Raw genomic sequence first — 12,841 nt, 5'->3', positions numbered from 1 at the left:
CGGTGTAATAAGAAACATGGGTAGTAGGAATATAAAAGGAAGATAAAGGATGCTAATAGAACGAGAAGGAAAAACGTTGCATATACCAATTGTGGAATAGCACGGATACTATTACTTTTTGCACTTTAGCTAACGGAATACTTCCGATGGGTAAACCATGGATGATAAAGGCCGGATGCCAACCGTTCAAACTTTAGGGGTTTCCCCTTTCTCACAATAGATGCTAGCAATATCGAATCGCGGAACCCTAACAGAGAAACCACTGCAATGGAATTAAATATGCGATATATTTTCTAAATATTTCCTAAATAATTTACAAAATAAAAATCTAACAATAATAGAATTGAAAATCAGCATCAGTGTACATATAAGGTTTAAATTTCAACTAAAACACTTATCACATAATCGAACCATTCGCGCCATCTATCAGATTACACTCACAGCTGGAACTGATGCATCGAATTGTGGTAGTCGGGCCGATTGTAATGCGGGTTCGGAGTTCGGCTAGAGAACTGCGAAATGGTGTCGTCGCCCGCCGCTATGTGATGCGGTGGCGACACCAGTAAAACCGGTTGCAAATTCAGCGACTTTCGCGACCCGGCCAGACTCACGGCGTCCGTAATGTAAGCGTTGTTCACTTCACCTAGAATGGAGACAATCATTACGAGGACAACTGAGCTGATTTAATATTACCTTTGTACATGGAGCTTTGGTACATGGGTTCCGGTTGGAGCCGCACGTGTCGTGTCGCTAATATGAATGCGAGCGTAGCGAGAATCAAACCATCAATGCAACCTACAAAAACAAGAAATTTCGATTAGAAAGGAATTCATGCAAGCCTTACATGCCTCCGCCATCATTAAATCCTTACGGGCATCAGCGCAAGTGAACGCGGCAACGTGGAATATGATTTCCCAAAGCATAATTTCCTAAAAACAAATAAGATGAGCTCAACGAAACGGAGCCAGCCACACTTAATGAAAGGGCTCTAGTCGCGATATCTATTCCGTTTTCTACTCATTTAGGGCAGATATAATGGGAAAACTGATAATTTGATTTTAGCCAATCACAATCAATACTAGAAGATGAGCAGAGGTTCTCCAAAGGAGCAGGAAGATTCGAGCCCCAGTTGCCTACCCACGAAGAACTGCATAATAAAGCTACCCGCAGCAGACGAACCATCCCCTTTTATGGTCTCATCCAAAGAAAAGGGTCGTAGCACAAAATCGTTCTGCTCAAGGGGTAACTTACGACTAATAAAACAAGTCTGAATACCAAAAGCTGAGCGCTAGGGACTTTTTTGTTTACTTATCTGAGGGATTTCTGCAGACGGGTTTGCATTCAGGCATAACTAAAAATTGAAAAATGCCAGATATATGTACATATTAAAGACATAAACAAACATTGAGTATTATCGAACACTGATGAATACAGCATCAAAATTCATCATACATCTTACTACTTCGTGACCAAACATATATGTGAATTGGATACCGCTTATAATAACTTTCATATTCATACCCATATGTTGATCTGAATTGAACACAATCTGCAAACCCCATTAGCGTACACAAGTAATTGATACTAATATATAAATAATTAAAATTTGTTCAGCGATTGCATTCTTCAAATAACGCTATGTATTTCGCTGTTGAGTCTCAAGTCCATGATTATTATACCATGCGGCTGTTGCGGCTTTCCACGCTTTCGAGTAGGTTCACCACGTGCAGTCCCCTCAGATGACGATCGTTTTGATTCTGGTGCGAAATAATGGAACCATGTTTCGTCCATTGTCGTATATCGACGTATAAATTCTAGTTTCTTACGGAGAAAGAGCTTCAAACGCTACTAACAATCGTCAACTCGTTGTTGTTTTAGGTCGATTATGAGCTCGCATGACAATCTGATGAAGTATGATCCGGCAATCCCCATGACTTCCTTTTCTTTGGGTTACTGTAATGAATCCATTTTTCATCACCCGGCATAACGCGATGAAGAAAATCCTTCCTTTTTTTGCGCTGGAGAAGTTGTTGACAGGCACCATTCCTTAGCTTTAAATCATAAGGGATCCAATTTCCTTGGTTTTCAATCATTCTCAATGCTTGCAATCGCTTGGTAATGGCTTGGCGGGTAACTTCTAATGCCGAAGCAAGCCGTTCCTGCACTTGGCATGGATCCTCATCGTTTGTTACTTTCCTTCACGTCAACATCGAAATCACCGTCTTTAAAATGACAGAACCAATCACGGCACGTTTCCACTTCCGCACCTTTTTTTAATAGTCGATGCACTCCAGCCGCCATTTTTTTTTAATGAAGGAAGAAAAGTACGACTTCCCGCAAATGACGATTTTTTGGGACAAAATCAGACATTTTCACACAACTAAAAGTATATGACGCCACAATAAAATCACTAACGTGTCAAAGCGATTTGTTTACCATATGCCTCAGCTTGGTTCATAGTGTTTTAAATATGTCAAGATAAACCAGCACTTACCGCTGGAGTCATCTATTGATAAATAGCGGGAACTTAGTTTCACACCTAGTATTATTTCATTCGCATCGTTCAGAGAAGAATAATGGTGCATCGAGATGTTACCATCACGGTAAAATAAATTTCTTTAGCTACTGCGCAATTTGAGAAAATTGTGAGATGCTGAGTGCCTCTATAAGTGCTATATTACACGGACAATACACATATTTACTGAATATGGCGAACTAAGAACTATTTATTCTTGTATAATTACTTTGATCGAGATAACAATTACTGTTAAACATCTTCTTATTGCTTGTGCATAGAATAAAATACCCGGAAAAATTCTTTATACCACTTGTAAATCGTGAATGGGCCTGTATCAATAGAATTTATGGATACTAGGACGAATGTAAAAATCGATACAATTGTGGAATATACACCAATTGTTTTAATTGTTGCCAAGCGGCGAAAATCGGCCTTATTTATTCGGGAACCGGACCTTGAAATCTTATAAGGAAAGAAACGGGTTTTATTTGATTTGTATTTTTCATTCTTCTTATTCTTAATCTGTGGCATTAATACTTTCTTTCAAATTTTCATTTTTTTTATTGTTAAGTTTAACGTCATCATCACTATTTTTTTCTTATGGTGTCTTTATACTTTTATTATAATGCTTTTTTATTTTCACTTTTCAGGGGTTTCAGTAAATTTCTAAAAGTTAACATAATTTTAGTAAGTTTATTTGAGCAGATATCGGAATGGGACATATTTTGAGGCCTAGATTTCATCTAAGCGCACCACCCTGATTTTTTTCGGATTTTTTGGGGTGGGTAGTTTCCGAAAATGAGTCCTGTCTGTTTTGTTTTACACAAAACCTCAAAAATGAGTAAAAAAAATTACTAATAAATCCGTATTCACGTAATTTACTAAAATCATCTTAACCTTAAACAAGCATAACTCGGAAGCAATCTCAGCAATAAAGCATGAGAGCATTTATTCAAACCATTTGAAGTCAAAATGGAAAGTAATTTTTGCGACTGGGAAAATCCTTACTTCCCTAAATATATTTTATTTGCCGACGAAGGTATTTTTATCCAAGAAAGGACTTTTAATTACCCCAATAGTCACTGTTGAATTGAATCGTGAACCATATTATCAAAACCGATGGAATTAAAAGCTTGGACTGAAATTAAAAGCTTGGGCAGGAATTATTTGCGACTAACTTATAAGGTCTTATATTTTGTTATATTTTTTTGGCGGGATGTCCTGCTCTATTTATCACAAAATGCGCCACATAACAGGAGCAAGAACTTATCTTCAGTGGCATTACATTCTTTCTTAACCAAAAATATCATGAATGGTGGGAAGATCGTTTTGGCCCGGTATGTCCTGCCAAACTGTCCGATTTAAATCGACTGGACCACTTTCTGTGAGGCCATTTGAAAGGAATGGTATATAAGAACATCCTAAGGCCCTTATAAGGAATTCTTTCTGCAAAGATATCAACAAGAATGTTATTAAAAGCAACACGTATTTTCAGTAAAATATTCTCCTATTGGTTAATAATGGAGGACGATTACTTGGAACATTTTTCTTAAGAAAAAATCAAATGAAAACATTTGGAATACAGCGTCTTTTAATGTTAATTCATTAAAGAGTCCGTTGTTTCGTGAAATTCAGTGTTTACTTTATCTTTACAATTCACTTTTCTAGGCTAGAGAAGATTACTGAATATTTTTTGCTTAAAATTGCATGAGGAACTGCCTGCCAAACAGTTTGTCCAGTAATTTTGAAACACCTTGTATATGTCAAGGATATAAATGCGAACTGTCAAAGTATTTTTTAGTATGCAAATTTTTCGTATTTTTGCAACTTTAAGTCTTTTGATGGCCTTTTATCTTCCACCTAGCCTTCTGACAATATTGTCCTGTGTTTGTGGATCTTTGCTGGATATCTACGAAAAAATTCAGCCGCGCAAGAGTCAGTTTGTTTTTGACCCAAAATTGACAGGTTTGGCTGCTCGCGTTAGTCTTTCAGTAGGTCTTCTGACTGTCCGGCTGTTGCTTCGCCGACAACAATCCTACCATTTCCAGGTATAATATTTCGCGCAACGAGTCATGTAAATTTTTTGTATGCTCTAGAGGCAAATCTGTCCCGCCCACATCTTCCAATGTCGTGGCGTTTTTTAACCGATTTTAATTAATTCCGAATGGCACCGCATCGTTTCCTAATTACCAGCTTCTGCAGTAGGTCGTTCCATTTTTTGTCTACCTTAATGGACTATTTCATATCTTTTATAATGTGACGGACCGCATTCATCGAAATAGCTACTTCGATTTTACGGAAATTTTGACCTTTCTCACGAACTGACGACAAGCAAAACGGTACTAGTTCAAATTTTCGATCACTTTGCCATCTAGCAAAAGGTGATATTGCCCAATATTAGGTTTGTTTCGGTTTCTGTTGAAAAGTACTGCAAATACCTATTTAATGTAAAACGTACCGAGAAATGAGAAAAAGAAATGAGGTGCTGATAAACTTCAATAGGTACTAATCTTTCGGTACTAAAAAGGCAAGACTGATCGTTACGGCCACGCATCTACTGAATCCGCCACAACTTGATCGACCAAATTCTAAAACCATCTTGCTATAGAAAACTCTGCAAATGTCTCCTATTCACTCTCTTGTGGAGCATAGAGGATCTTCTTGTTGTTATTTTTCCCTCTTTTTAATTAATAAACACCAACCTCCATAGTCGAAAACAGAATTCAAAGCTGGGGCATTCGTACTAGGAGCTGACGCTCAACCGCCTCAACCACAATATCACCTCCATAATATACACAGTAAATAGCAATAGCGGTTAAAATTGTGTGTGCTCCCAAAATTGCATAATCAATATAAATTTGTTCAATTCTACCTATTTTTTATTACCATTTTTCTCCATACTCATAATTGCCAAATCGCTACGTACTGCCAACGTATATACGTATATGCATCTGAATGAATCATTCATACCATAGTTGTGAGATACAAACGATTAAAAAGGCTGCAAAAATCGAGGTAATATGCTCCCATCTGACCCCCTATATGTATGGGCCATTCTAATCAAATTTCGTAGTAATAAATTCAGCGGTTTTTTGGTAAATTGGATGTAGAGAGAGATAGGCAGACGGACAGGCAGACTGATATTGAATTGATATTTACATTAGGCTTTAAAAATTCAGTTATATGTGTAATATAAATAGTAAAATACTTACCTATTATTGCCAGGGGATAAGCCCATCGCACGCCACATAGACCTAGTTCAAACCGATTCGACTCAGGTCCACAAATTTTGCGAGATTCATCGGAATTCCACCCAAAAGGGAAGGCTACGCAACCGATTATCATACAAATCGCTGAAATTCCAATAATACAATTAATAAAATGAAAGCTTTCTATGAGACTAATAATTGACTTGCAGCCTAAACTCTAATTTTAATTCCAACATTATTGTAAGCTGATAAAGTGACGATGAGAACAAATTAAAAATCAATTTGCCTTAGATTTAGTTTGATTTTGGCAAAGCTACTAGTTCAAAATGTTAAATTCCCCTCAACGAATCGAATGGAGGACGAAATCGGTACTGATTAAGTCATATATTAACAAGGGTAACGTTTTCACTACTGTTAAGTTATAACCATTTTTTGCCACACTCAAGTGAGTGAGAGTTGAACATTATTTTGCGAGTGTATAGCAATTTACTTAACACAAATACAAACAAATCGAAAACTACAAGTTCAGCGGTTCAAGTATAAAAGGTTTTATGTAACTTGTGTTATTTCAGTACCCAACAGGGCAGCCAAAGCGGTCGAGAGATACTTGAAAGACCTCGGCAAATATTACCTGGCATGGGGCATTAAGATTAATGAGGCCAAAACGCAATTCTGCACCTTCCGGAGGAAAGCTAGATACCTAGGTTCTAGAGGAATCCATAGAAAAGCTAAACGCTTGAAAATGAAGATCGGAAACACTATAGTGGGCAATTCCCAGACCATTAAGTACTTAGGAGTTAAACTTCACGAACTCCTTAAGTTCAAGCCACATCTTGAGCTCGCTATCGGTAAGGCACGCGATGCACTCAGTAGGATCTACTTTCTTCTTCGAAAGAAGGTAGGACTCAGCACCAAGGCCAAACTGACTCTCTAAAAAACCCTGATCAGACCCATTATCTGCTATGGAGCGCCCACGTGGATCACTTGCTCTACCCGAACCATGTCCAAATGTGAGGCATTCGAACGCCGGATATTAAGGTACTGCACTGGTCTTTCCTATAATTGGAAAACCAAGAAGGTTGGAAAAACCGCCGAAGTATATCGGCGCGCCAAGGTACAACCTCTTCGAGAATTCGTTCTCAACTTGGTGGAATGGTTCTTCGAAAGAACGGAGAATCATCCAAATCCACTAACCCGGCAACTCTACCAACAGGGTAGCACCTTCCCATTGGCCAACTTCCTAAGGCCCTGCCAAATAGTGAGCAAAGCTCTTAAACCCGCCATACTTTCCCTATATGGTTCTCCCTGCCTGGTAGGGGTACATTGAGGCTAAGCACAAGAAATGTAATGTGCTATTGTATATAGTAGGTCAAGTATTTATTGTTAGAGTAAGTTAGATTAAGTTTAGGCTTAATTAGTTTAAGTAAGTAAGTAATGCCTTCTGGCGCTTTTAGTGCAAGCGCAGTCTTGAAATAATTCAGATCAATTGAAAATAAATGTAAAGATTCATGTATTAAATCAATACAATTAACGTAAGAATTACACAGAAGGTCGGGTAGGCCAAACAATAGTAATAGCCACCCATTGAAATAAAGTTAAGTTAGTTAAGCTAGAATGTAATTAATCATGTATTAGAAAGTAAGACACTATCGAAAATAAAAAACTTATAAACTTATAAATTGTGTTGTTTCAGTACACGTTTGTCCCATTTGCACTTAGCTGGTAACATTTGTGCATTTAGTATGTTGGAATATTCACTTTAGGGTGATATTGACATTCAAAGGCTTAGATTACCGTAATTGGAAGATTGACGCTTCAGGTATACAATGTTTTGTTTTCCCTATGTGAGGAGCGCTGAGGGCATGATTGTTCCGTGTGCACATAGTTAAAAATTCCATCGTCCCCTATTTGTTAGAAAGCGATTTATATAAATCATTTGATAATAGTCAACCTCATACACTTCACACTCGGAGTTTAATATTATTAGCAAACGCGAAGAACTTAATCTGCAACAGATACAAACAAGTCGGGAAACCGGAAGCTGGACGCTTCAGGTACGAAAGGTTTTGTGTATTTCTTAGTACGTAGCACGTAAATATATGCATATATATGTGAGTGTATCCACTATCGGGTCAGAGTTTGACATTTATAGTCTTGGGTTTTCGAAGAAGCAACAACTTTGACATATTATAACTTTGTTAGTAATAGTACGATTTCCACTATACTTGGTAGGATTAAGCCATATATTATAGTCTACATTACTGCCTAATTTCGTGGTGCTGAGGCAAACTTAAGGGGGTTTTGCAGCCAATTACCAAAAATTATGGTAATATACTATTATTACCTTTATTTGAACAGATATCGGCATAGAAGGTATTTCAGAGCCCAGGCACCATATAGTGGCAGCCTTCTGAACCTTAAAAAGGGCTGGGGAGAAGTAGATTTTTCTTGAATGAAATTAGCATCGTTAGCATCTTATTTGTATGGCTTAGGATGCGGAAAATTATCGGAATGGGACACATATTTTGAGGTCTTTCATCTAAGCGCACCCTCCTGATTTTTTTTCGGATTTTTGGGTTGGGTAGTTTCCGAAAGTTTTGACTCTTTACTGCCGCACTTTGCAATTCACGCCAAAACTAGTATCAGTACTAACCGAGACCTTTCATTTGATAACCTACACGACTGTATGCGGTGAAAAAATGTTAAATCCCCTTTAAACACCGCCTAAATTTATGTCGCACGCTGTATGCGTGGGGTTTCTCAGTTCTCATCTGTCCATTTTAACCTATTATTCCGATTTCCAAACTTATAATAGTACGCTTGATATTATAGCCTATATTATTGCAAAATTGTATGATTCTAGGGTGAACTTAAGGGGAATTCTAGGTAATTTCTAAAAAATATAGTAATATACTATTATTCGTCATGAACGGCTTGGCCATTGTTCCATATAACCCAGGGTCTGCAACGTCTTCTTTCTCTACCATCGATATTGCCTCATAGACTTTGCATACAGATTAGATTATTAGTGGTATCCCTCAAAGTTTTCGTCGTATGTAAAAGCTACGGAATCGTCCATCCTCATGTAGGCGGGGAGAGATATTCTTCTCACGGACGCGGCTAAAAGTTCGCAATTTATCTTACTAAGAACCCAGGTCTCCGGAGAATACAGAAGAACTTATCAACTGGCTCAAAGTTGTAGTCTCCTATCTTTATTCTTCTCGTTCAAACAGTGCGATTCTATGTATTATTATTAGCTTTACTTAAAAAGGTATCGGTACAGAGAGTGTTTTAAGGCCTGCGCACCGTAGAGGGGCAGCCTCGTGATTCTTTCCAGATTGTTAGGTTGAGTAGCCTTTGCAGCCCCTGAATTCCTTCTTTTGCATCATACGTCAAAACAGATTGATTGGAAAAGCTTTGAAAGATACGTTTTGTTTTATACTAAACCTCAAAAAAGAATGGATAAAAGTAGGTAATTCATATATGAATCGAGAACACTACATGTATGCCGGCTATTACCGTTAATTATTACATCAGCATCACATTTCTATGACTTGCGTGAAATCGATATCTTTGAGAACTGCTACAACTTTGTTCTAATGACAGCACTTTGACGAAACTTCTCAGTATTATGCACTGGTACTGGAAAATTGTGTATTATGTGCCATACTATTCTTTATGCTAAATTGCTCCGCTTAGGATGAAAGCACTAGGGGGTTTCCAGCCAATTTAAAAAGAACAAGTCGGGAAACCCGAAGCTTGGCGCTTCAGGTATGAAAGGTTTTGTTTGCTTCTTCTGTGAGTATATTTGAGTATAGAACTATCCCATTGGTACGTAGCCCGTTATGTATATGCATTTAGCATGTCTGACTACCCACTGGGGACCATATAGAGGCAGCTTCATTTTTTTCAGATTTTTCGGTTGGGTAGTTTCTGAGAATGGTTCCGTTAAAGAAATCATCACTTTCCACCCCTCCCATTCCCCACCTTTCTAACAAATCTCAAAGCTAAGACCGGCTTCGAAAAGTGCTAATCGAGACCTTTCATGTAGTACCCCACATGACTATATTCGGTGAAAAAAGCTTTTACACCCCCTTTTACATCGATGGGGACCCCCCTAAATCTCAACGTAGAAGGATACAACTCACTGCATATCTGGGCGTTCACAGTTCCCAGTTCCCACCTTATCACCAAATTTGGTGTGAATCGGTGTAGCCGTTTCTGGGAAAAGTGCGTGTGACAAACAGACATACCGACAGACAGAGAGACCCACCAAAACTCCCATGGTAAGTGAAAAGGAGGTCCTCGAAGCTGCGGATAAAATTGTTGGAAATAAATCATCTGGCTGGGATAGCATCCCCAATAAAGCTCTCAAGGCAGCAGTCAAAATAGCTCCAAATATGTTTGCCGAGGCGTTCACCACATGCCTTAAAGAAGGACCATTTCCTACACAATAGAATTGGGTGAAGCTTCATCCTACGGGCCGATATGCCTTCTAAATAATACTGGCAAACTATTCGAACGAGTAATCTATAACCGATTAAATCGAATTGCCAAAAAGGATGGCGGTCTCTCCGAAAATCAGTTCGGTTTTCAAAAGGGGAGGTCTACAACGGATGCACTTGTCCTAGTAGATAACAGAGCTAAAACCGCACTTTACGAGGGCAAATGTTGTGCAGTGATTACGCTTGATGTGAAGAATGCCTTCAATTCCACTAGATGGAGCAAGATACTTCAGTCCCTAATCAACTTAGGTGTGGCGAAGTACCAGGTGCATATCGTTGCCGACTTTCTAATCGATAGGATTCTGTGCTGCGAATCAGATGAAGGAATGAAATCATACCAAACGAAATGCGGAGTTCCACAAGGGTCTCTTCTACGGCCACTCTTGTAGATTATTATGTATAACGAAGTACTGACCCTTACCCTTTCTACTACTGTGGCATCCATTGGTTTCGCGGACGATGTTGGTGTGACGGTTGTTGCACGCTTTCTCGAAGAAGTCGAGTTTTATGCAAATGAAGCAATCTATGAGATTAAATCCTGGTTAGAGGATGCTGGTCTACAGCTCGCAGAGCATACGATGGAAGTAGTACTTATTACCAAGCGGAGAAATTGCACTTCCATGAAGATCAAAGTGGGAACGAAAGCAATTCTATCCAAGCCTGCCCTTAAGGACTTAGGTGCAATGATTGACCAGAGGTTAAATTTCAGATTGCATGTGGAGATTGCAGCAACCAAAGCATATAACATCGGAGCGCTAGATTGCGAGAATGCTACCAAATACAGGTGGCGCAAGACCGAGCCGTCGACTCCTTATTTCGAAGGTGTATGTAGGAGATCACGTTACACCAGAAAATATAATGGAACTTATAGAGTAAGCAAAGGGGATATGGACTGAATTCGAATAAGTGATTGCAGCCATCGGAAAGAAGCTTAGGCAGGAAGAAGTCATCCGAAAGAATGAACGCGAGAGGAACACGAATATGAACATGAGCGCAGAATAAATTCTGATCCACCCAAATATCATATAGGCACATTATTGTGATTTTTTTAGTCCTGAGTTCTGTCTAACTTTAAGTTTGTAAATTTGTAAATATTATTTCCAACGGCCGTTTCACTACAGACACTTTTTATATCAAAGAGAAAAATGATGTATGCAATACTCCATCAAGCAATTGAGAATTGCCCTTGAAGGCATTGATGGATATCGGAGGACTCTTCAACTGTAGTTAATTCACAGTCAGTGCACCAAAACGGCATGAAATGGATTTGGAATTGATCAATCAATTGTTATCCCAAGGAGGCAAATAGAAGAAACGTGCAAATCCAAAGGGAAGAAGACCTAGCTCGAGATGAAAATCCAAATTGCATAAGTAATCTAATTTTGTTATTTCCCCTATTTGAGCCCATACAAAGACTCTGGAGCCGGTGATGATCCTCTTCTTTCTTTCGAAAGCAAAAGATTTATGGTGGCAGAAGAGATGATAGACCGTCAACTTTATATGGCCGTATTTAATTTGAAGGGAAAAGATGAAGTAAAAAAATCATTACGACAGCTAAATACCAAATAAGCCTGAATGATAACTTTATGTGCGATCTGAAAAAAAACATGGAGAATAAATATGAAGCTTGTTTTCATACGCATTTCGGCAGCCCCATCAACTTTTAAGAAAAAGTGACATTGCCGAATATTAATTCTCCTCACTTAATATTGAAAAGTAATAAAAAGCACTTTCTGAATAAGGAGAATATTAGAAAATGAGCGGAAGTATTGAGGTATTGATCAGCGTCAAAAACTACTAAATATCTATCTACCTACTTTTAATAACAAAAAGACGACACAGCCTATAACGGGAAAGACGAGTGGACGATTTTGAAAATATTTCCTGCGTACTCTAACGACAATGGAAATCAAACCAGCCCAAATAGTCAAATATTCAAGAGTTCCTCTTGACTCTTAAGTATGGCGGCTAGTCTTACACGATCAGTATTTCATCAGTCTGTCTTAAGTTAATCCATCAAAAATGGACTGATGAGAAACTGATGGACTGATGTATTAGTATAACCAAGACGGAAAAAAACAAGCAAACAAGTTTTTGTCGCAGGGATTTAAATATTCGAAGCAACCATGTTTCAACTAACAACACAATGGCAACTGCATTTCATTCAGTCTATCATTAGTCGAACAACACTGACAGACTTTACTTGTAAATCTAAATATTGGACTGATTCCATTAGTCATTGCCATTAAAATACTCATGACAATCATTTTGCTATAATTTTGTCATTCTGACAGACGCCAGACATATGAAATACTGATCGTGTAAGATCAGCCTATCGTGGGAGCCCTTTCTCTGAAGCTGGCCACAGACGTGCAGCCAAGCTGGCAATCTGGGTGCGGTTCGTTTGCCACAAAACGGAGCACCAATTCGATATCCCTAAAAACTGTCTGGCGTTCTGACCTACGCCATCGCTCCATGTCACGCAGGGTCTGCTTCGTCTTCTTTTTCTACCCTAGATATTGCCCTTATAAATTTTTCTGGCTGGATCATTCTCATCCATACGGATTAAGCGACCCGCCCACCGAAACCTAATGAGCCGAATTTTATCC

General features: G+C 38.6%; 1 protein-coding gene across 1 annotated transcript in view; it reads right to left on the bottom strand.

Moving 5' to 3' along the window:
* Positions 1 to 268: 268 nt before the first annotated feature.
* LOC119648989 (LHFPL tetraspan subfamily member 3 protein) overlaps positions 269 to 12,841 on the bottom strand; it is a 124,357-nt gene continuing 111,784 nt past the window's right edge. Inside the window, exons 5-7 of the mRNA XM_038050913.1 lie at positions 5,731 to 5,871; positions 694 to 795; positions 269 to 643 (exon numbers count right to left, since the gene is read on the bottom strand). Of these exons, the coding sequence (XP_037906841.1) occupies positions 438 to 643; positions 694 to 795; positions 5,731 to 5,871 (449 nt within the window). The 3' untranslated portion in view covers positions 269 to 437. The remainder of the gene's footprint in view (positions 644 to 693; positions 796 to 5,730; positions 5,872 to 12,841) is intronic.

This window comes from Hermetia illucens, chromosome 2, assembly GCF_905115235.1.
Source record: "Hermetia illucens chromosome 2, iHerIll2.2.curated.20191125, whole genome shotgun sequence".
Lineage (NCBI taxonomy): Eukaryota > Metazoa > Arthropoda > Insecta > Diptera > Stratiomyidae > Hermetia > Hermetia illucens.
This window is presented reverse-complemented; position numbering and strand designations above follow the sequence as displayed.